The 23,483-nt window shown below is 35.7% G+C and overlaps 3 protein-coding genes across 5 annotated transcripts; 1 reads left to right on the top strand and 2 right to left on the bottom strand.

Annotated features, from left to right (window-relative positions):
- Positions 1-2,829: 2,829 nt before the first annotated feature.
- LOC101900772 (liprin-alpha-1) lies at positions 2,830-9,827 on the bottom strand. Of its 2 annotated transcripts, none has more exons than XM_011298199.3 (17): positions 9,661-9,827; positions 8,844-9,120; positions 8,688-8,789; positions 8,389-8,628; positions 8,262-8,324; positions 7,919-8,020; positions 7,685-7,852; positions 7,486-7,605; positions 7,261-7,401; positions 6,080-6,816; positions 5,840-6,020; positions 5,152-5,771; positions 4,887-5,089; positions 4,708-4,815; positions 4,322-4,641; positions 4,139-4,255; positions 2,830-4,074 (listed from the first exon to the last, which is right to left on the bottom strand). In XM_011298199.3, exons 2-17 carry the CDS (start codon positions 9,090-9,092, stop codon positions 3,985-3,987), a joined length of 3,561 nt encoding a protein of 1,186 aa, XP_011296501.1. In that variant the 5' UTR covers positions 9,093-9,120; positions 9,661-9,827; the 3' UTR covers positions 2,830-3,984. The 2 variants fall into 2 exon arrangements, with proteins under 2 accessions (XP_011296501.1, XP_011296503.1); XM_011298201.3 differs by having other exon boundaries at positions 7,273-7,401.
- A 1,082-nt stretch (positions 9,828-10,909) lies between these two features.
- Positions 10,910-15,567, top strand: LOC101900948 (homer protein homolog 2). Of its 2 annotated transcripts, none has more exons than XM_005177367.4 (8): positions 10,910-11,091; positions 11,599-11,887; positions 11,950-12,010; positions 12,067-12,436; positions 12,497-12,575; positions 12,640-12,918; positions 12,988-13,128; positions 13,295-15,567. In XM_005177367.4, the coding sequence occupies exons 1-7, from the start codon at positions 11,087-11,089 to the stop codon at positions 13,093-13,095; spliced, it is 1,191 nt and encodes a 396-aa protein (XP_005177424.1). In that variant the 5' UTR covers positions 10,910-11,086; the 3' UTR covers positions 13,096-13,128; positions 13,295-15,567. The 2 variants fall into 2 exon arrangements, with proteins under 2 accessions (XP_005177424.1, XP_058981146.1); XM_059125163.1 differs by lacking the exon at positions 10,910-11,091 and adding an exon at positions 11,260-11,430.
- Positions 15,568-16,713: 1,146 nt separating this feature from the next.
- On the bottom strand, positions 16,714-18,391 carry LOC101901127 (protein Aatf). The gene is made up of 2 exons (XM_005177368.4): positions 16,969-18,391; positions 16,714-16,898 (listed from the first exon to the last, which is right to left on the bottom strand). The coding sequence occupies exons 1-2, from the start codon at positions 18,291-18,293 to the stop codon at positions 16,796-16,798; spliced, it is 1,428 nt and encodes a 475-aa protein (XP_005177425.1). The 5' UTR covers positions 18,294-18,391; the 3' UTR covers positions 16,714-16,795.
- Between the last annotated feature and the right edge of the window lie 5,092 nt (positions 18,392-23,483).

Raw genomic sequence — 23,483 nt, 5'->3', positions numbered from 1 at the left:
GTGATAGCTCATTATATTGTTTACAAGCGTACAAAAGCATTGTGGTGAAATTTTTCCAGAAAAAAAGTTATTCGTGATGGAATTCAAGCGTGACATTGTGATTTCTTTATATTTGGCTGGAAAACCACAAGTGGCTATCGTTAGAGCACTCCAGCATTTAAATGTGAATAAATCTTTTGCGACTGGTACCATCGCTCGTTACCGTGATACTGGTACCGTAGCCCGATGTCAAGGAAGTGGACGGAAGAAAACAGCAACATCAGCTGAAATGGTTCGAAAATTAAAGAAGCGACTTGATCGAAACCCGCGTCGCAGTGGCTCGTGAGCTAAACATATCACAATATTCCATTCGGCAAATATTGAAAAATGAGCTCGGGGTAAAGCCAAAAAGTTCAACAACTTACACAGCAACAGAAAGAAAATAGACTCAAAAGAGCTAAAGAGTTGCTTCGGCCGAAAGTGGTGAACTGCTGAATTTGGTTTTCTCCGATGGGAAAACATTCGTAGTCCAGCAGTTTGCAAACAAACAAAATGATCGTGTTTACTTGTCAAAGAGGTCAGCTGAAAATGTGCACCTTCAGTTGGCCACCAGAACTCAAGCGCTGGCCATGGTGATGGTGTGGGACGCCATAACAGCCGATAGTCGCTCTCCGCTCGTATCAGAATAAATACCGAATATTATCGCGGAAATATTTTGGAGGGTTCCGGAGGGCCTTGGGGACGCAGACCTTGAACATTCCCACTTAAACCCAGCACCATCGCACTCAGCACACGCCACCCAAGAATAGTTACAAAATGAGGTTCCTCGCATCATTTCCAGCGCCCAATTGTCACCAAAATCTCCGGATACCAATCCGTTGGACAATTGAGTCTGAAGTATTTTGAAAAGCAAGGTTGACACTAAAAAATACCAAAGTGTCGATCATCTCAAGCAAGCGCTTCGCCGGGAATGGACCAAAATGACGCAGAGTATCATTGGGACAGCGAGTGACGATTTAATTGGCCGTTTGAAGGCCATAATTCGTGCCAAAAGTGACCAATTCGAACAAATCTAAACTTATTCTAAAATTTGATGCTATTTCCGCCATTTTTTGCTTTCATAAACTTAAAAAAATGTAAAAATTTTGGCGTTTGACTTCATTGCAGTTTTTTATCTCACCCTGTATATGCTTTCATTTTAATTAGTTCGTTTCTTTTCTTGTTGTGCAACATTGATTCCAGGAACTGAAGCTCCAGATACAATTTTATGACTTTTCAGTTGACGGATCTTGATTTGAGTTGTTATAACTTTTACTGCATTTGAGGAGATCATCAAATTGCCAAGTTTCAGGACGCCTTGATATTTTAAATTCGTTAAATGGCGCTGTGAAGAAATCACCTTCCAATCATAACGTAGTCAATTTTCAAGCCATGCCCAATCCAATAGGAGGTTCTTTGATCCTGTTTACAAAAAATGTTTTATTTGAATGTTACCTTTGACCTGAAAGTTAAAGTAATAATTAAAAGGGTTTTTTGTTTGTATTAATATTCATATATTTGTTCATCTTGTTGTCGTATTAAATGTTTTTTTTAGAGCGGCTATTACCAACTTAAGAAAAAATCCAAACATTTCTTAAGTACACCGGGATTGTTTGGGTTATTTTTATTATTTGTTTAACTCAGTTTTAACCGAATTTTATTGAGTTTTTTTTATTTTTTATGTATATTTTTTGCTTTGTTTTTTTTTTACATAAATAAACCTAAAAAGGTTTGTTTCTTTTTTTTTTGTTTAATTCACACTATAAGTAATTTATAATGTATGTACATACAAATGTCTTCACTATATATGGTTGTTTGTTTGCTTTTTATGTATATTTATATGTATGTATGTAATAATCATAATAGTTATATAATATAATATGAGTTAATTTTGTTGTTTTTAGTAAGTTTATACTATTTGTTTTGTTGTTGTTTTTTTTTTTATTGGTTATGAAGAATTTAAAGGCTAATCTGGGAGTGCATTGTTTTTTTTTTTTAATTTTTTCTTGGTTTAGTATTAGTTTAGCATTAATAGTAAGTAGGTCTAAGTGGGATTGGGTGGGGTAGGGGATGGGAGTATATAACTACTTATTAAAGGACTTGCTTAGTTCACTTAAAAAAAAAAAAACTTCAACAAAAGAAACTATCAACAAAATTATGCTTACCATAACAATTAGAACTTACATGAGAGGAAGGACAAGAGAGAGAGAGGGAGAGAAATTATATTACAAACAATTGAAACCATAGAACGGGCAAAATAGGCAGGGTCAATAAGACTTGTTTGAAACAAATAAATTAGATTTCTTTGTATTTTTTTTAATGTAAATATTGTTTAATTGTATATAAAAAAAAATTATAACAAAACAATAAAAATAATGGGGATTGGTAGTGGTCACAATGAATACACTTTTCGTTTCGCTTTTCTTTTCACAATTGAAATGTTTCTTTTCGCTTTTTGTATAAATTGAGTTTGTTCATACATTTTAACTAGATTCAAATGAAAATATAATGACAATTTTCTTTTTTGCATCACTCAATTAAACTATAAACAAATGTATAAAAATCGACGATTTCATTCAACACAAAATCAAAGAGATAGAGAGAAGGAGTAGTCATGCAAAATTTAATTGTTTGTCCAAAGTTTAGCTTAATATTTCAAATTTAACTTAAGCATAATGAATTTTGTGTTAGTTTAATATGTATAATTTTAATATATGAAACTACAAGTATTATACGTTAGTGGATTTTTTTTTTGTTTCTTTTGCTTTACGAATTCCGATTTTTTTGTTAATTCTTTATAAATTCAAGGTAGTTTTTCGTAATTATTGTTTTCTGTTTTTGTAGTGACAGATGTTGGCCCTAAAGCTGTTAATTAGTTTTTTTTGTTTTTAGTTAAGAGTTATTTGTTGTGATTAATACTTGTTGTTTCTTTAACATCAGCTAAGTCTCCTTACCGGGAGATGTAGGGTATTTTTAGATTTTAGCTATAAGTTTTGTATGTGTTATGTATAACTGTTAATGGTTTTGCATTGGTTTCATTTTCCTATATATGTATGTATTCAAGAGTCAAAAAAGATAAATATCTAACGTTTTTCTGAAAAATAAAATATGAATTTGAAAACAATCATTACCCGGAAAATGTTCATCGTACTCAAAAATTGAAGAGGGCTAGAGCATGGCAGCAGATATGGAAAAGTTTAATGGGAATATGTATTGTAGTATTCAAAAGCTATTATACGTTTGTTTTTGTTTTTTTCTTTTTTTAAATAAAAACGATTTTAAGGAGTATAGGAAAATACTGACTTTGTTAGACTAAATCTGCATTGTATACACAATGTTTGTTTACTTGCTTAGGTGAGTGGTTGTATGTATATGTGTTTACAGGCATGGGGGGAGTGTTTGGATTATTGTATTTATATATGTATTTAGCATTTCGAGTATGATTTTCATGTTTGTTGTTTGTTATTGGGTTTCTTAGGTATATTGTATAAATTGTTACTGGGTTATTATCCGCTTAACGTCATACTTAAAATAATTAAGTATGTTCTTTTTGTATAACAACTTGTTTTGTTTGTTTGTTCCGTAGTAGTATCGTAATAATTTTCACGTTATTAGTTTGTTTGTTTTGTTTGTTTTTTATATTATAAATTTGGTTTAAACATGAACACGTTGACAATGGCCACACTTCTTCCTTAACTGTTGCTCGTTTGTTTTTTTTTTTTCATTGCTTCAAGGCCTTAAGGTTTCATCACAGGCTATTACACTGTGCAAAAAGTGTTTCATCTCAACCACAACCACTCTTTTGTATTCGCCCATCACCCATCTGCCACAGGCATTCGGTGATGGCTAATGATGTTGTTGACTGTTGATGATAATGATATTGCCGTAAAAAACCTAAGACTCGCTAGAATTAAATAGCTGCACATGTGTTGTTGCTGTATTAATATTATTTGTAGGAGAGCAAGATCAGGACTTGTTGAGATGTTCATTTTCTGGTCGGCGATCGGTAGCAATTTGCAATAGGTTATTAAATTCTGTATCTAAACTTTGGCGAGCCTGAAAGTGAAGAGGAATTTCAATTAGTTATTAAGAAAACAAATTCACTAAATTCTGATCATACCTGAGCATTTTGTGTAGGTATTTGTAAGGCCAAAGCCATTGCGTTTGCATCAAAGCTTTCATCCAAAGCAATTAAAGCCCCATGGACTCCAGATTCCAACAGATTATTGGCATATTCCTTAAAGAGAATTTCATTAAATTATTACTTGTCACAAGCCAACACAATCTCTTATTGTATGGTTACCTTCAAACCAATACTGGAAACCCAACGTATTACACGTTCATTACTCCACACTATAACATCACATAGACCATTTTCACACATTTTTCTCCGATGTTCCAGCTCATTGCGATCGTAATTCAAACGTTTCAGACATGAAATGCCATATTGTAGACTTGTACGATGAAAGCTATCAACCATTTTTAACTGTCCTCTTAGGTCTTTTTTCGTTAAATGGTCCAGCATGCGAGCATCCACTAGACATTCCATAAATGTTGTGCGATATTGTGGCAAACCAAGGCCGGGTAGCCAATAATTGCCAATCCATTCGTGATTCATATCACCTGAAATTGGAAACGACCGAACATGAGTGCAATGAAATTAATATAATTTCTGAATTAGACACTTACCAAATGCCAATGTTGTTCGTGATGTCTGTGGCGCAGAGGGTGAAGTTAGTGAAACCATTTCTTGTATTGCAAGACGTAATTTAAGCCTGTGTAAAGGATTGCTAATACCTATTTAAATACAAAATAATAATATTATTATTGACTTTCACATATGTTTCAATGAAATCAATTCTAATTACCAATTTCCCTTTGGATTTCAGTGTCACTAAGAGCACTCATAATGGCTCCACTTTTGACATTAGCTCTACATGCGGCCACATACCAGGCGGGCATACCCACCCACAATTCTAACCAAGCAACTATAGTGGGCCCATTCCAAAGAGCAAACGGTGTGCCCGCCTTCATAGCCTCGCCCAGTAAATCGTTACGATAATCATGTTCCCTGCAAATACAAATGAATCCATTAACCATTGTTGCAGTTTGGCAGTTTGGAAACGTCCATACTTCTTTTGTCTTCCATAATCCACGGAGGATATCTTCGATCCCGGTACACTGGCTATACGAGGCATCATGCCACCTGTCATGCTCATGGCATCATAATTGGATTCCGTTTCACTTAGGCCCATTGATAAATTTCCAATGGACATCATGCTAGGCGAGCCATCGGGAAGAGTATCTTTAACTCCCTTGACTTTTTCCTTTTTACTAAAGAACCGGCCCAAACTTGATTTAATGCCTTTTTTCTTTTGCACCGACGATGAGCCATCCACTCGTACTCCAGACGCTGCAGGTGGAAGCATAGACATTGAACCCATTGTATTGAAATGTCGGCTCAATGATTCCTGACTGCCGTAACGCGAACTTAACGGCGAAAGACCGTAGCCCGAATGGGGTATGGTCATGTGTCCTGAGTTATTTGCCATTTGTTGGTTAGGTGACAGACCCATAGAGCGTCTTCGCAGCTCCTCTTGACTGTGAGCCAATGCTTGAGCAACGCGTTCTAAGCGCATTGAACGGGCTGTTAGCGGAGAAGCGGCTCCGCCAGAACTAGAATCACCAGTGGTGGTTGTCATGCCATGAATATCGTCTCGTGATACATCACTGGATAAGACGGGTAGGTTAAGCTGAAAGGAAAGAAATCCCAATAATTTAAGCCCAAAATCGTTCCATTAAAAGAACCAGTTGTGCTTACTGTATGGTATTTCTGCATAAAATCTCTATTGGGACTATTTGGAGTGCTGCGACCACTCATTGGTGGGCTTCGATCCATAGATCGACCACGGGCCAATAGATTCACATGTTCTAAGCTGCCCACACGCGATTCGAGTTCTTCAGCTCTGGCTTCAGTTGATTGTTTTTCTTCTTGTATTAATCTGAAAAAAATCGGGATTAGTATTCAACAATTCTTAAACTTTTCAATTTCAATTCCCACCTTATTTCATTATTTATGGCATCTAGTTGCTCCTGAAGCATCATTGCCAACGTTTGCGCATCCGTATGTCCAGTGGGCGACATTATATCTGCATCACCAAACAGCACCTGAGCCTCTTCGCACTCTGCAGCTGCTACTGCAGCTGATATTTCGTAGGCTGCCTGCTGGGCATGGGCCTGTTGTATGCTCTCCCATTCCTGCTCGGCCATGGAACGTGCAAAATTCTCACTCTCCTCCTGTAGCCTTGATTTGTTACGCCTCAGTGAATGTGTATCAAAACTAGCATGGGAAGCACTACGTGAAAATGCTTGACCTCCGTCCACCACGCTACTAGGTGAAAGACTACGTGTTAATGCCTCTGTCTGCTGAATATTGTATGCAATTTCCTGTTGCAACAACTGCCGCTTGAAGTTTTCAATTTCCAAACGTGTTTTTGATAATTCCTTCATTATGTCGCTCTTTTCATGATGCAATTCCTCGGCTACCTTTCGCGCCTTCTCCAGTTCTTGGGTCAAGGCATTCTTCTCATCCAGGGAATGCATACGCTCCTTGAGATGAACCTGTAAGCGCTCATTGGACTCCGACAACAGTTTGTCCACAGTTGAAGACAAACGTAGATTATGCTCTTCGTTCATTTTAAGTCTTTGGTTTAGTCTCACAACTTCGGCATTCTTCTCCTCCAAGTTGGCCTCCAAACGCTGTATACGATCTTCGGCAGAACCATGTCTCTCTTGGGCCTATTTTTTGTATGAAAAACAATGAAAATGAAAAGAAAAACAAGGATCAAAATACGGTTCGGCCAGCATCAACAAATAATCATTGTCAAAATTAAATGAAATATGTTAGCGAAATGAATTTTTGATGGTTGTGCATGGTGGTCGATTGTTTGTTTCTTGTTTGGTGCAATAATGTTATACTTGTTGGTTTTTATGGTTGAGAGTATTACTGAGGGTTTGTGCGTTCAGAGGAAGAAATAAATTTAAATTGGAAAACAAACTATGTTGTATACAGAGGACTGAATTCAATTTTCGCAACCAAGAAGTTTCGGGTTTGAATTGTTTTTTGGTTTTGTTTTTTGCTTAAGTTCTATTTTGTAAAGGAAATTAAGACAATTAAGAAATTGTTAAGAATATTACTCATTTTTTAATTCCTCTTTGACGCATGTGAGATCGTATTCATACCTTGTTTCCTACCTTTGTTAAAGCTTCCATACGTGCTTTAAGCTGTTCCTCCATGTCTGGCTGCAGTTTGGCTTGTTGGGCCAACTTTTGTTCAGCCAGTTCCAACTTCTCTTCGATGGCACTAATTTTTTCCTCGTGTAACTGTGTTTTTTAGTGGGATTGTAGGGAAGGGATAACATTAATAGGAATTTGCGGTGGCTGAAGCAACTTGATGCAAATAAATACCTTCAATTGGGCCTCTTTGTGCCGCAATTCTTGTTCCAACTTTTCGTTCAAATCATGCAATGATGTTGATTCACGTTGTGCATTTAGATACCTCTTCTCTAAGGTAGCTATGCGTTCCTCCTATATTTTTGGTTTTGGGGCGGGATTAAGCAAATGTGTGAGTGATAAGTGAGGTATTTTATACTTCCTGATTAAGTACCTGATCTTCCTTTTGTGCTACGTTTTCTCTTAAATCTCTTTGCAATTTCGAACATTGTTCTTGTGATTTCATGTAATCCTTTTGAACCTTTGCCAGACTGTCGTCAAGTTCGTCGCATTTGTTCTTTAGAGCGGATACACGGCGCTGCCATTCAGACAATTCAGAGGTCTTATGCGTAGGGAGAATAAAAGGAAAATAAGAATGATGTGGACGTTAGCGATTTAGAGGACTCACCTGTTTTTCAATGATTTGTTGCAATTCATGCGTTTTGGCAGCATACTCATTGGCAGCGGCGATGGCAGATTCGTTGCTTTCACCATTGACCGCAGTGGAATTCTATAAATATGTTTATAAAATATTAAAGAAGTTCCAAATTGATGAGAATAACATGAATAAATAATTATTATTGGAAAAATTCTAATTGATAGAAAACTGCCAAAACCCTTCTATACCAGATATACCAAAGGTATACAAAGCTAATACCAGATATACAAAGCTAATGATTTTGAACCAAATTTGTATTGCAAAACCATAAAGAATATATTTTTGTAATTCCCCTAATATTGGCTTCTTATACCTTTTCTCCATTCACCCCATTCTCGTTATTGGCTTGTATTGCTCCAGATTTATACTGTTGAAGCTAAAAGAATGAGAAACAAATTTAATTAGGTATGTATAAAATATTTACAATGCCAATAACTTACCTCTTCTTTGATGGTGTTTAGCTCGGTTTCCAAAGCATTGTTACGCTCCAACGACACACGTAGACGTTCACGCACTTTCTCGTCAAGAGCTTTATGATGTTCAAAAAGACTTTTAAGGGCCTTGAGAACTTCTACTTCACTTGAGACTCCACTTTGAGCAGCAGCTTGACGTTTTACAACAGTCATACGCAAAGAACGTTCATGACGTGAAACCAAACACTCCAAATGTTCCAGCAAAAGCTAGAAATATTCAAATGTATTCAAAGGGATCCACAAGAATTGGAAATAAGTAATAATACCCTTGTATTATTGCGTTCTGCCTTAAGTTCGCCAATTTCTTCATCGCGTTCCAGCAGAGTTTCACGGGCCTGTGTAAGTTCTTTGGTCAGTGTGGCAAACTCCTGCAAAAAAAAGAATATTAAAAAATAAATTCCAATTCTGGATGCACGTTTTACCTGTGGCAAATTTGCATTTATTTGGCGTTGAAGACTGTCCCTCTCCTTTTCGGTGTCATGCAACTTCTGTTCAGTTTCACTCAAACGTTCTTGAGCCTCCCTCAAACTATCCATTAACTTGTCCCGCTCATCCAACATGGACACCATCAACTGCTCAAAGTTGGCATCTTCGCCGCTAAACTGTGAGGATCGCTGGGAGATGCTATCCTCCGATATAGTTGGCATCACGTCACACATCATATTCCACATTTTATGTATACCGCATTCAAATAGAAATCTTTAACCAGGAGAAGAATCAATCAACATATTTCCGTTATAAAACAATTCATCATTTGTTTTGAGAAGCAAAAAAACATATTTGTGCGTTAGTTAGTTTTCACACATGGGCGTAGTTATAGAAAGGAATTTTTTGTTTAACGCCAACGCCAACCTACATTTACATGTCTCGGGTAAGAGAACCACCACCTTTTTTTTGTATGGCAAGCAGAACTTCCCATACAACACAAACTTCTCCAACACTCATAAAAAACTATTAGCACAATTCGAAGGAAATAAGCATATTTCATTGGAGCATGCATCCGCTATTTGTTGTTCCATTTCTGTTGATATTTCGGGTTTTCAATCCATCATTTCTATTGGATTTTAGATTTAGTGTAGTCGGTTCAGTTAATCATTCAGCCAAATAGCCAAAAATCGTCTATCGCAAATTTGACATATGCACTCATTCGTTTTTTTCGCTCTTCACATACATTCGTCGTCTCAAATGTCTCTACACTACAACCAAATCCAATATCCAATTTACTTTTGGCACACTTACTTAGCTTCTGTCTTCTGGGCGAATCATTCACATTTGTATGATGCGTTTGCGAAACTATTATTAATATTTTATAATTTTATTTGAAGAAACATTGTAAAAACGAATATTTTCCGGTTATTTCATCAAAACTCTCTTTTTGTGTGGATTATTATTAGATAGTGATGGGAAAATACAGACTATTTGATTACTTGTATTCGGTATGGTATATAAAAGTCAGAGAGCAACAAAATAGAGAATTCAGTTCAGACAGAGAAATTGGTCTAGAAATTATCTGTGTTATATTTATATGAAATACCATGGTATATTAATAAGTATTGGTAGAGCCAGCTGATTACAAGTTTTTTATGAGTGAACCCGAAATCTTTGTATGTAACTACAAAGAAACAACTTTCAAAGCCAATGGTGGGTCACAATAGGAATTATAACCTGTAGAAACTTATCCTTTTCTCCTAAGGGCTCTATCAGACGATACGTTTTTTACATACGTAGTGTAAAATTTTCCATATTTAGAAGTTGTACCCATCGTGTGAGACATGGACGACATTTCTATTGTAAAATACATGAGTATAGTTTATATGTACATTTCCGATCACAACGAGCCCTATTTTCATCGGAAAGATATAATTTAATCAAAAGTGTTGTATGTTTGTTGTGTGAAAATGTTTAAAATTAAATTTGAGGTAAAAAGTTATCCATACATATTTTTTTTTGTTGGAATATAAAATATAATCCCAATATAACCAAAGTAAATACAAAAACATATGTAAGTGTGTGATTGCAAGAATTATAAGTCATATGTATAATGACAATTTTGACATACATGCGGAAATGCACATGGATAATAAAAGTGACAACATAAAAAGCACTTATTGTCTGATAACAGAATAAAACATATACATATTTGACAGTTTCATCCTGAACCAGACTATTTAAACTAACGTTCGAATCGGGATTATAGACATTTAAGGTGTGGGTACATAACCAACTTTAAACCTTTGCATAAAATGATGGGATTAAATTTCTCTCTTTAGACCAGGCCTCTGTAACATATTGGCTTTACGGGAGTAAACATCGTTTACTTAAAGGCTTTAAAATCGGATTATAAAACTACCTGTAAAGGGCTATTAACTCACCTCGCTTGCCATCCTGTTATGAGAAAATAAGAAGAAAGAGATATCAAATCACTTTGCCTGCCATGAACTGTACAGGCATAAGAAGAAGAAGCTATCACTTTACTTGCACACTCAACTCGATATACCTCAGTAAGAAGAAGAGAAATACCAAGCAGAGCAGTGGCAGAGTAGCATTCGTCGACAGCGAAAAATCGAATTGGGTAGAATTTATTCTTGCAAAACTTCAGAACCACAGAACCACCACTTTTGAGACAGAAAAATTGCTTAAAATTTGTACAATTGAATTGTCGAAAATGGGGTAAGTAAATTATTTTTGCAACCATTCACTTTTGGCCGATTTAAAAATAAAGTGTAAACACAAGAACCTTTAAAAGAAAAAATTTCTCATGTCGGGGCAGGGGAGTGTTTGATGTCAAGAAATTAAAAAAATAAGAGAAACAACGCCAACAAAAATAGCAGCAGTTCATCCTCAAATTAAGACATGAACGTACACAATCTGAATTGCCACTGTCAAAGTGTCGTCCTCCTTGTAGGGGCAATGTTCTTTTTTGTTGTTGTTGCTGCTGCAAGTTGTAATTACATTTTTACAACGACGAAAGCCTATTCATGTTGGCAACGATTTTTACGTGTCCCCCGGGTAAGGTGAATATGTAAATAACACTACAATTTTAATGAGTTTCATGGATTGTAGGGAAGTGTCTGCATGTGTGTGGCAAATCAAGAGTTTTATTACAATGTGTAAATTTTTAAAAATAATGCCTATTTTTAATTAGATTTGTGTTATATTTCTGTTGTACATTTTCAGTGAACAGCCGATATTTACATGTCAAGCGCATGTCTTCCATATTGATCCGAAGACCAAGCGTACCTGGATAACGGCCAGCATGAAAGCGGTAAACGTAAGTTTCTTTTATGATTCTTCACGCAATCTTTACCGCATTATAAGCGTTGAGGGCACAAAGGCGGTTATTAACTCAACCATAACACCCAACATGACATTTACACAAACATCACAGAAATTTGGGCAATGGAGTGATGTAAGAGCCAATACGGTGTATGGCTTGGGATTTGCTTCCGAAGCGGAACTGACAAAGGTACTTCAAGCACCTGTTTTATGTTGTCTATTCTATTTTAAATTAATATTCTTTCCTCGTAGTTTGTGGAAAAATTCCAGGAAGTTAAGGAAGCTACAAAGAATGCCTTAAAGTCGGCTAACGGTGAGTAATAGAAGAGCATCTTAATATAATTATATTTATATTTTATGTATATACAGGATCTACAGCTGTAACCCCGACAACATCGGCAAATACATCGCCCATTAGTTCACGCACTGCAGCAATGCAGCAAAACGACAATGCCGCCATGGTTGATCCTCATTCGGTGGAACCACCAAATATGTCAAACACTAATACTCAAAATGCAAATCCGGACAGTCCATCACACAAACTACTAACGACTGCTGCAGATACCAAACCGGAACATGTGACATCTGCCCCCTCCCCTGCTCCCATGGTGAATGTAAGTGCGGGTGGTGGCGGGGGTGGGGGTAGTGTCGTTGGCATGCATACCGGCGGTGGGGCAGCAACGAGTGAACAACAATTGAAGTATGAAAACGAACGCTTGAAAATGGCTCTGGCCCAAAGGTATGATGATGAAGGCAATATTCTTGTTACAAAAAATGATTAAATGTCTTTGGTTTTCAGTTGTGCTAATGCTAAAAAGTGGGAAATCGAATTGGCCACTTTGAAAAATAATAATCTACGTTTGACCAGCGCGCTTCAGGTTAGCGATTTTGCTCTAAATGGGAACAATTTTATAGACTAATGAATGTTTTTTGTTTGTTTAGGAATCGACTGCCAATGTTGATGAATGGAAACGCCAGTTGCATACCTATAAGGAGGAAAATATACGGCTAAAACGAGAAATTGAATTAATACGTTCTGGTGCACCAGTACCAAATTCGGTTGTGGCTGGAGCTGCCAGCAGTGAATTGGTCGAGGAATTACGACGTGAACTGGCCGTTCTAAAAGCACGGAATGAATCATTACAAAATGAGCTTATGAGTCAAGAGGTGGAACTTAAAACAGCCAATATGAATTTAAGAGAAAAATGCAATGATCAAGCGGTAAGATGAGATATGTTTATTGATTAATGTATTAATTAACATTACATTTTTTTTTTTGCATTTCTTAAGATGACCAAAATGAGTGAACTGAATGTTTTGTTTGCTAAACATCTATCAGAACTTTTTGCGGTGCAAAAAGATATGGAAAATGTTATACATCCTCCAAAAAGTACTTGAGATACAGATTCAATACCAAATTATTATAAAAAGGTAAGCTTTGTTTAGGGGTTTGGGAGTAATTTTGCACATGGGAAAGACTAAGGGAGAAACTATATATTTTGAAGTAAAAATTCCAGTGGGGGAATTTGTGAATTTTTATTTATTTTTTACCCCTCTTGTTGTTCTAATAATACTATTATTTAATTTTTGACTTTAGATTTCTGAAGAAAATGCTGCTTCCATACGTAATTATTTAAAGCCCGCATCTGGTTTAGCGTTGGCAGACTCAGAAAGTACACTATCAAATATCACATCCATACAATCCCAGCTACAGTCATTATATGAGACATGTCATGATGCCATGAAAATCTATCAGAGTCCACAGAACCCTGCAACAGTGGCTGCTGCTGCTGCAACCAGTGATAAAACCTCCAATTTACAAAAAGCTCTAGACAAGCATACACATCTCTTGCAAGATTTGCAACAAAAACCTAATTTAACCAGTAATCCAGCTACATATGTGGTTTCTGGTGGCGCTGGTGGTGCTGCAGGTAAAACTGCAACAATATTGGTTTCAAAATCGAAAACCAAAACTGGTCTACCTTTGCTATTAAAAAATTCCATTAACAATTAGGATAGAGTTTAACCAAATGTAAACAGCAATGTGAAATCTTCTTGATACGGACAAAAACAAAACAAACTAAACTAAAGATCACTGATTTCGATATTTTGCCGCTGCCCAGTTTATCAGACACATTTTCCTTAGAATATCTTTGTGCTATAGTTATATTTACAATATAAACATTGGTATTGTCTAACATCGCAAATGGCGATGTCTAGCTTTTTATGTATACTTTTTATGTCTCTTAGTGTATTTATTGAAAAATATTTTTTGTATTAGAATTTTGTGCAATATGTATTTTTTTATATTGTCTACCAAAAGTATTCGCATATATACTCGAAAATTAATTTTATTTGTATATCATATCTACATAATCATCACATGTTTCTGGGTTCGGTTTTAGAATCTCAAGTGTCCAAAAGAAAGCTGTTGAGTTTCCTGTACTGTGGAAACTAACAGAGGACATTTTTCATTTTAAAACATGTTAAAACAAATTCGAATCCACCCTTAACTGCTTTATTACGAATCTCTAAAAAAATTATATTTTTAAATTATTTCCTTAAAGCAAGAATTTTGCTTGATTTTGTTTATTTTTAATTTAATTTAAAGCAAAATCATGTATGTTATTGTGTATTTCAAAAAATTAATGCTCGATTATAGCATAAATAATTAGCAAATACTAATCAAAACGAAAAAAAGAGAAATTTAACAAAATTGATATTATTATTTATATTTGATTTAGAATTAAAAAAAAAAATGCTGCAACAACAAAAGAAAAAACTTGGTATGTGTTTGTTTGATGGTCCCCCCGAATTAACACAATACCATCGTCAACTATCATAAATATGCATCATTCAAAAGTCATATATTTAAGTGATTTATACGATTAAAAATATAAAACACCCTAATGTAACTTTCAACATCATTGTCATCATCATATTCACAAATGTAAACGAAAAAGGTAAACCTGGACAATAGCCATTCAAGCAGATCAGTGCTGAATGGTGTCCAGGTGGCGTTTAGAAGAAGACAAACTAAATAATATTATTGAGAACATTACGACGAATAAAAAAAGTAATATTAATTTAAATAGAAAATAAAATAAAAAAAAAACAAAATATTTATATAAAATACAACACAAGAAAGGCGTAAGAAAAACTCTCATACACACACAACACACCCATCAAAACAAATCCATAATAACAACAATAACAACCGTCATCAACAATTGTTTGTTTAAAGAAATAACAGAAAAAAATAACACAATGTAGGAACCTTAAACCCAACTACAATATTATAACCCAAACCTAATAATAACAACAATAAAAAAAACCACAACAAATATAATTGCATAAAATATTTATACTTGTAGTAACCTAAACAAAACACAAAAACTGTTAAGTTTTTATTTATACCTAAATAAAAGGCAAACCAGGCACAAGTGAAACGAAAGAAAGAGAGAACAAACATGAAACCCCCCCAAAAAACCGTTTTAAAACCACACAAAATCCCCAAAAAGTTTACGTTTTTCTTTTAAACAAACAAAAAACCAATTCCATACAAAAATGTTTCTTTTTCGAATCTCTTCTGGTAAAAGGGAAATGCAAATCCAATCCTGTTTATTATTTATTAAGAAATAGATTTTATAAAATTATAAATCCAGTTAAAATGATTTTTCATACAAAACAAAAAAAAAAAAAAGAAAATATGAAAAAGGCCGAAATAAAATATTGTGAAACAAAGATTGGAACGATTTATTCATTCATTTGAATGTTGCTTCTCATGAATGAAGAATTTAACTTATTTATTAAATGATTATTATTTGAAATAAAACTGAAAAATAAAAACTAATTATTATTCAATATTAAGTGATTGGTGTTGTTATTGTAGCCCCCTCCCCCCATCCTTTTGTCATCCGCAAATGTGGGTATTATGAATTCTTCCAACTCTGTGTGAAATGGAATTTTTTAATGCCATTGAAAGAGGTTAGCCATATGCAGGCGAGATTCAAAATCGGATTTAGACTTTTTGATGTTTGGTATTAAACGAACAAATTATGCTCTTTCGATTAAATGACTATTCGATGGCAAAACAACATACAGGGTGAGATAAAAAACTGCAACAAAGTCAAACGCCATAATTGTTCCATTTTTTTAATGTAACTGAATGAAAGCAAAAAATGTCGGAAATAGCAAAAAATTTTAGAATAAGTTTAGATTTGTTCAAATTTGGCGCGAATTATGGCCTTCAAACGGTCATAATTCAAACCATAATTCACACGGTGCCCGAATGTTGCTCTGCGGTACTTTGGCCCATTCCCGGCGAAGCGCTTGCTTGAGGTGATCGACACTTTGGTATTTTTGAGTGCCAACCTTGCTTTCCAAAATACTCCAGACACAATAGTCCAAAGAATTGGTATCCGCAGATTTTAGTGGCCATTGTGCGCTGGAAATGAAGAGAACAACCCCATTTTGTAACCATTCTTGAGTGGTGTGTGCTGAGTCCTGTTGGAATGTCCAAGGTCTGCGGCCAAAGGGTTTGCGTGCCCAAGGCTTTAATACACCCTCCAGAATATTTTCGCGATAATATTCGGTAACAATCGGTTGTTATGGCGGCCCACACCATCACCATGGCCTGTGCTTGAGTTCTGGTGGACAACCGAAGGTACACATTTTCAGCTGACCTCTTTGGCAAGTAAACACTATCATTTTGTTTGTTTACAAACTGCCGGACAACGAATGTTTTCTCATCGGAGAAAGCAAAATACGAATAATTTTTTCACAAATAACTTTTTTCTTGAAAATGTTAACAAAAAGGCTTTTGTACCCTTGTAAGCAATAAAATGAGCTGTCACTGAAATTATTTTAACAGCTGTCGGAAGAGTGGCTCAGAAATGGAAGCAGTCTGAAGTTGGTTGTAGTTTTTTTTGGTTCAAATACTCAGGTCGTGCGCAAAATTCGAAAATCTACATTCCGTGGATGCGAAAGAGTTTAAATGAGTTGTAATGCCTTACATTTTTGTTTTCAAACTTATATTTTCCCATGTCTTTACATAAAACAAAATTCACTTATAAACTATCCACAAGTTTCTCGGCGATCATACAAACAACGATTTACACAACTCGTCTTTGGATTCATCATTCCAACTGCAATTATCATGGGGAGCCATAAAATTGATTAGTTTATTGTGGACCACATAACTGAAATAAATACAAAACATCATTTGATTACCATTTCACTCAGTGGTGTCGAATCGAATCTACTACTTACCGTAACTTTCTACCCTTGCTGGCCCTTGTATCGACTTTCTTTTTCATTTTCTGTCGCAATTTCTGCAATTCCAGATATTGTTTGGTCACTTCGCTCATATTACTTGTCGTATTAGCTTTATATTCAATAAGTTCTCTCAGTTGTTGGTGATAGAAATCACTGTCATCGTAGATGTTTGAATTCATTGCCAGATCCCCTTGATTTTCTACATCCTCTGAATTTTGTTTTTGTGCATTATTTTTTACCTGCTGTGATTTTTCTATTAGCAATGACTTATTCATAAGGGCATTGTTAATCTTTTTGATGATATCAAATTCTTCATTCATGGATTTCTTTTTGGCCCCAGCGCCCGGTTGCAAAAGCTTTGTACGATCATCCCATTTTAGGAGAACACTGTTGCGATATGAACTGAAGTTGTCGAAACGTTCTTGCAGATAATTGTTCATTTGCTTCATGGGTGGCTCATCATTTCGACTACTTTTTTGTTTGAATGGCCATGGACGTTTAATGGACGAGGGTTTTACGCTTTTGCTCAGTTCCGAATTCTGTCCATAGAGGGTATCTTGCAAAGTAAGTAAATTTTGCAGCAGATTTTCAGTTTGTCTTGTCACCTCTTGTGTGGTGGATTTGTTTTTATCATCCTTCTCTTCAAGTTCTTTTATTTCTGTTGGTGAGGGCAATTGATTGGTTTTGGCCAGGATTTTTTGGAAGTTGATACGCATCTCTAGAAGACGTTCCCACAGCTTTAATTGATTTTGTACACAAATGCCTTTTTGGATTTCGGCATCGCGGTTCACTTTGCTAATAACTTGGGTTTCTTCATTTTCGTCATCTTCATCTTCCTCCTCCTCATCGTCATTTTCTTCATCGTCTTCCTCCTGTTCTTCTTCTTCAGATTCTTCCTCCTGATCTTCTTGGTCTTCCTCACTATCCTCATAGGCGCCATAACCCTGTTTTAGGGCATCACCAAATTTCTTTAATGCTTCCTCGTCATCATCATCGCTTTCCTCATAGCTTTCGTTTCCATCGCCCTCTTCATCATCACTTTCTTCATATTGTAGCTCTGCGTCATCTTCTTCCTCAAAATCCTTTCTTGATGCAATTTTTCCCTTGTACTTGGCACTTTGCTCCGACAGCAATTTCACGTTGCGTTTCCTAAATTCCGTGGTCCCCACATCGGGCATTTGATACTCATCTTCATCGAAGTCGACCACACGCACCCTTGACAGTGCCTCATTCTCTGATTCACTGTCGCTTTGATTGGGATGGGCAATGATTTCGGCAACCTTTTCTGCCACGGATTTTTGTTTACTTTTCTTTAACATTATTACTCTTTTTTTAATATTTTTGATTAATTAATTTGTATTTAAGTGCAACGTACACACGTGCGAGGTGATGAGAGTAATGAAACCAAAATGAAAAACGTCCCCAACGAAACAAACATAAGGGCAAAAAAGAATACTCGATAAAAAATAAAGGGAAAGCAAAACCCCCTTGATGTTTACGAATAAGGGTAATGCATTATATCGAGAACCACTGTTGTTTACGAATGAGGAATGAGGATAACGTAATCAGCTGGAGGCATTCATTAAATGAGCCGAGAGACTAGCGAATTAAGAGTGAAGTAAAAACAGATGAGTGTGAAGATGACAAACGTGGGGATAGCATTGCCAGATGGTGCAGTTTTTATTGATTTACTCGTGTTTGCAACCGGTACAATCAAGAAAATGTATCTTTTTATACCCTCCACCTGAGCATAGAGGGTATATTAAGTTTGTCATTCCGTTTGTAACACCTCGAAATATACATTATAGACCCCACAAAGTATATATGTATATTCTTGATCAGCATAAAATTTTATATCGATTTAGCGAAGTCCGTTCGTCTGTGGAGATCACTCTAGCTTCCGAACGAAATGAAGTAGATTGATAAAATTTCACTCAAATGTATATTATGTCTGCAGAACTTTTGGTATTGAAAATGGGCCATGAAGGTCCATGTTTTGGTATAGGTCTCATACAATGTTACCTCCAATTTTTCGGTATTTTGGTGATTTAAGCGCCATTATTCACAGGAAATATTTCAAAATTTGTATTTAAAGCACGCAATGGATACTACAACCTAAGACAGAAAATTGTCTGTGCAGGTCCACGTCTTCGTATAGCCCCCATATATCGTCCCCTCCCGATATTTGGTATTTTGATGATTTTAGCAGCCATATAACGGCAAATACCAATATTCGGTATTTTGATGATTTTCACCGATTTTTTTCAAGTATCGCATTTGAATATTGTAATGGCTTATGACAGAAGTTGCCTATGCAGGTCCTCGTCGCCGTATAGAATCTAATATAATGACTACATTCGTTATTTTTAAGATTTTAACAGAATTCTTATAAATAGCTAGTGTGGCAGAAAATTACGCAAGCAAGACTCAGTTTAGATAATAAATGTCCATAAAATTCCGATATGTATTATCTTCACAGCACATCTTGTGTTGCTAGAAATATTGGGATGTGATGGAATTAATCGGATACGTCTTTCGCATTTTATGAGCTTCTCGGTTTGCACCTAGATCTTGTGTTAGTAACAATATTATAATTATATGCTATAATTATTCAAAATGTTAACGCTTTGTGGGGGAAATACTTGCAGCAGGCCCATAATTTCCATTTTCACACCTGACCTAGCATTAATTTAGGATTTGCAAAATGTTTGCACAAACTAAGATGATCCTTTCTTTTTGCGATAAGATAATATTTTTTCGCCTTAGAGTATGCTTTAAATTTCGACAATTCAAAATGACGCTGTTTAATAGAAATGCGCCTTTTCACACAAATGCAAATGTTGACATGTTGTTTTGATTTTCCTCTCATTTGTTGTGATTGTACTCTCATTATTGATTTGTAATTAAACAAACAACTCCTCCAAAAACAAATACACATCCATTGTTCGAGGACAATACATTGTAAAGCAACAATTACGATTTGAGGCCTTCTAGGAGATGCCCTGGCTATTGTCTGGATATTTCATGTGACTACCTCGTTAGGTGATAATGATTTTGAGCCGAAATCATATTTTTTGCCTTGGCAATGACACGGCAGCATTTAATAAATGTTTTGAACGCTCATTAATGTTCAACAAATGTCAATAATTAGAGGACAACAAAAGCTGGCGGAAGGCAGAAAACAACACGCCACTCAGCCATCATCTATCTATCTATCGTTCTATCCATTCATTCAAGCAACAAAGTCAGCGGTAGACAATATAACAATTGTTGATATGATTTGTTGTTGTTGTTGCTCATTTAATTTGAACAAGGGAGGTTGGCATGGGAAATATCAAAGCCAACTGTTTGTGGCAGGCCCCCAGGGCCTAACCTCCTGGTTTTTGCTTCTTCTTATTCTTCACAACACAAAATGAGACTTCTATCTTTATTTGTGACAATTATTATTTTGTTTTTGCGTTGTTGTTGTAGGTGTTGGAAAATTGTAACACCATGCCAACAGGATGGCGGATTTTGATGATTGCAAGTAAATGTGCTTTCATGGTCTACAGCCAATGTGCCTCATAGATTGGAATAATTTTCAAGTTCAGTAGCCAAAGTGTTTTTGCAAAGTAAACATTAATTCTGAAACAACAACTGGGCTGGCCATCGGCGTTAAGTGAGTGAGTGGAGTGCACTTATACCAAGATATTCGGTGAATCAATCAGTGAGACCCTAAGAATCAAAAAGAAAAAAATTGTTTTTAAATATTTTATGTCTGAGTTGACTCCGGTTTTGGCACTTTGGCAGATAAGAAGGAATAGCGTTTTTCAAAAGCAACTTTTAATTCATTGGCTGTTGTTCTAAGAACCAAATAAAAACAGAGACGAGCAGAAGCAAACATAAATATCTAGCCTGTTATGGTTTATTACCTAAGCCATACCATTCCTTTGCCTCCCGAGCTTGCTGTTATGTGTCGAGCGATGAATTATGTCTCTGGCATAACGCTTGGCTTTCCCTGTATTGTAAGATTATTTATAAAAAATCGCAAGAATTGAACTTTGATTTAGTCTGGTTTAGAAATGAAATGCAAAATCAAAAAAAAAAAAAAAAAAGCAAAAAATCATCATCGACACAGTGTATAACAATAATTTGAAAAAAAAAAAAATGAAAAATCATCGCAACTGAATAACAAAATTTTCCAAGAACTAAGGCTGCTATTATCGCGCATTTTAAATATTTTTTTATGTTTGCAAAATATTTGGATTTTTTTAAAATTAAATTTTTTTAAGGATGTTTTCAAGGGCTATGAGGAAGGCATTCCAAATGTTTCAAAATACTGAAATTTAATTGGAGCTCATGACTGTGAAAATAGAAAATTCGGCCAATCCGAACTTTGAATACCCCCATTTGTGACGATTTTGGCAATTTTCAAAAAAAAAAAAAAAAAATAAAATATACCACCGTGGACTGCATAGGCAACTCTTATCATAGGCCATTACAATATTCAAATGCGAAACATGAAAAAATTTGGTGAATAATGTACCTAAAATCATCAAAATATCGAATATCGGGAGGTAACGTTATATGGTGGCTATACGAAGACGTGGACCTGCACAGACAATTTTCTGTCAAAGGCTGTAGTATTCATTACGAACTTGAAATACCAAATTTGAAACAATTCCGGTGAATAATGTCGCTAAAATCATCAAAATACCGAATATCCGGAGGTACCGTTATATGGGGGCTATACGGAGACGTGAACCTGCACAGACAATTTCCTGTCAGAGGATGTAGAATCGATTACGAACTTCAAATGCCAAATTTGAAACAATTCCGGTGAATAATATCGCTTAAATCATTAAAATACCGGATATGGGGAGGTAACGTTATATGGGGGCTTTAAAAATACGTGAACTTGCACAGACAATTTTCTGCTAAAGGCTGTAGTATCCATTACGAACTTCAAATACAAAATTTGAAACAATTCCGATGAATAATGTCGCTCAAATCATCAAAATACCGAATATCGGGAGGTACCGTTATATGGGGGCTATACGGAGACGTGAACCTGCACACTCAATTTTCTGTCAAAGGCTGTAGTATTCATTACGAACTTAAAATACCAAATTTGAAACAATTCCGGTCAATAATGTTGCTGAAATCATCAAAATACCAAATATCGGGAGGTAATGTTATATGGGGGCTATACGGAGACGTGAACCTGCACAGACAATTTTCTCTCAGAGGCTGTAGTGTCGATTACGAACTTCAAATACCAAATTTGAAACATCTCCGGTCTATATCTAAAACCATTAAAATACCAAATATCGGGAGGTAACGTTATATGGGGGCTATACGAAGGCGAGGACCTGCACGGACAATTTTCTGTTTTAGGCAATTACGAACTTTTAATAATGTTGCTAAAATCATCAAAATACCGAATATTGGGAGGTGCCGTTATATGGGGTTATACGAAGGCGTGGATTTGCTCAGACAATTCTCTGTCAGAGGCCTTTTGTGGGTGAAATGCAAGAAGGGTTTCGATTTTTTTTAATGGCGAGATTTGAAGAGCGTTGCATAATGGTTTGGTTCACTTTGAGCTTTTAGTTTCTTAAAATCTTGAACCCTATGGTGGGAGGTACCAGAGGAAATGGTCCGATCTCTACCATCTTTATAGCAGATCTTGTGTTGATTGAAATATTGAGATGTGCCAAGTCTGAATGGAATCGGATGTTAATTTCGCGTTTTATGAGCTCTTTGGATATTCAAAATGTTGCCCCTTTGTGAGGAGGTACCAGAAGGAGAGGATCGATATATCCCATCTTCACAACAGATCTTGTGTCAGTAGAAATAATGGATTGTGTGAAATATAAAGAGAACCTGATACTTATTTAGGATTTTAAAAACTTTTTTGGTTATTCAAAACATTGAACCTTTGTGCGGGAGGTACCAGAAGGAATGCTCCGATCTCTACTGCCTTTATAACAGATCCTGTGTTGATAGAAATATTCAGATAAGCCAAGTCTAAATGGAATCCGACGTTTATTTTACGTTTTATGAGCTTCATGGATATTCAAAATTTTGACCTTTTCTGGGGGAGGCACAAAAAGGAGTGGACCGATACATTCCATCTTAACACCAGACCTTGGGTTAATAAAATTATTGGGATGTGTAAAATTTGAAGACAATCGGACTCATATATCACATTTTAGAAGAGTTGTAATTATTCAAAATGCTGACCCTTTTGTGGGGGAGGTCCTTGATAGACTGGACTGATATTGTCCATTTTCGTACCTGACTTAGCACTGACGCAAATATTAGGATTTGCTAAGTTGGAGCAAAATCGGATTATTCTTTCTCTTTCTGTGCAAAAAATATATTTTTGGAAAATTTCGACTTTTTGTGGGGGAGGTACCAGAACGAGTGAACCAATATTGCCCATCTCCGAACTCAATCTAAGTTTGACAAAAATATTATGATGTACCAAGTTTGGACCAAATCGGATACTTCCTTCGAGAGTTATCGTG

Source organism: Musca domestica, unplaced genomic scaffold (genome assembly GCF_030504385.1).
Source record: "Musca domestica strain aabys unplaced genomic scaffold, Musca_domestica.polishedcontigs.V.1.1 32, whole genome shotgun sequence".
NCBI classification, from domain to species: Eukaryota; Metazoa; Arthropoda; class Insecta; order Diptera; family Muscidae; genus Musca; species Musca domestica.
The sequence above is the reverse complement of the archived record's forward strand: the minus strand, read 5'-3'. Positions and strand labels throughout refer to the sequence as shown.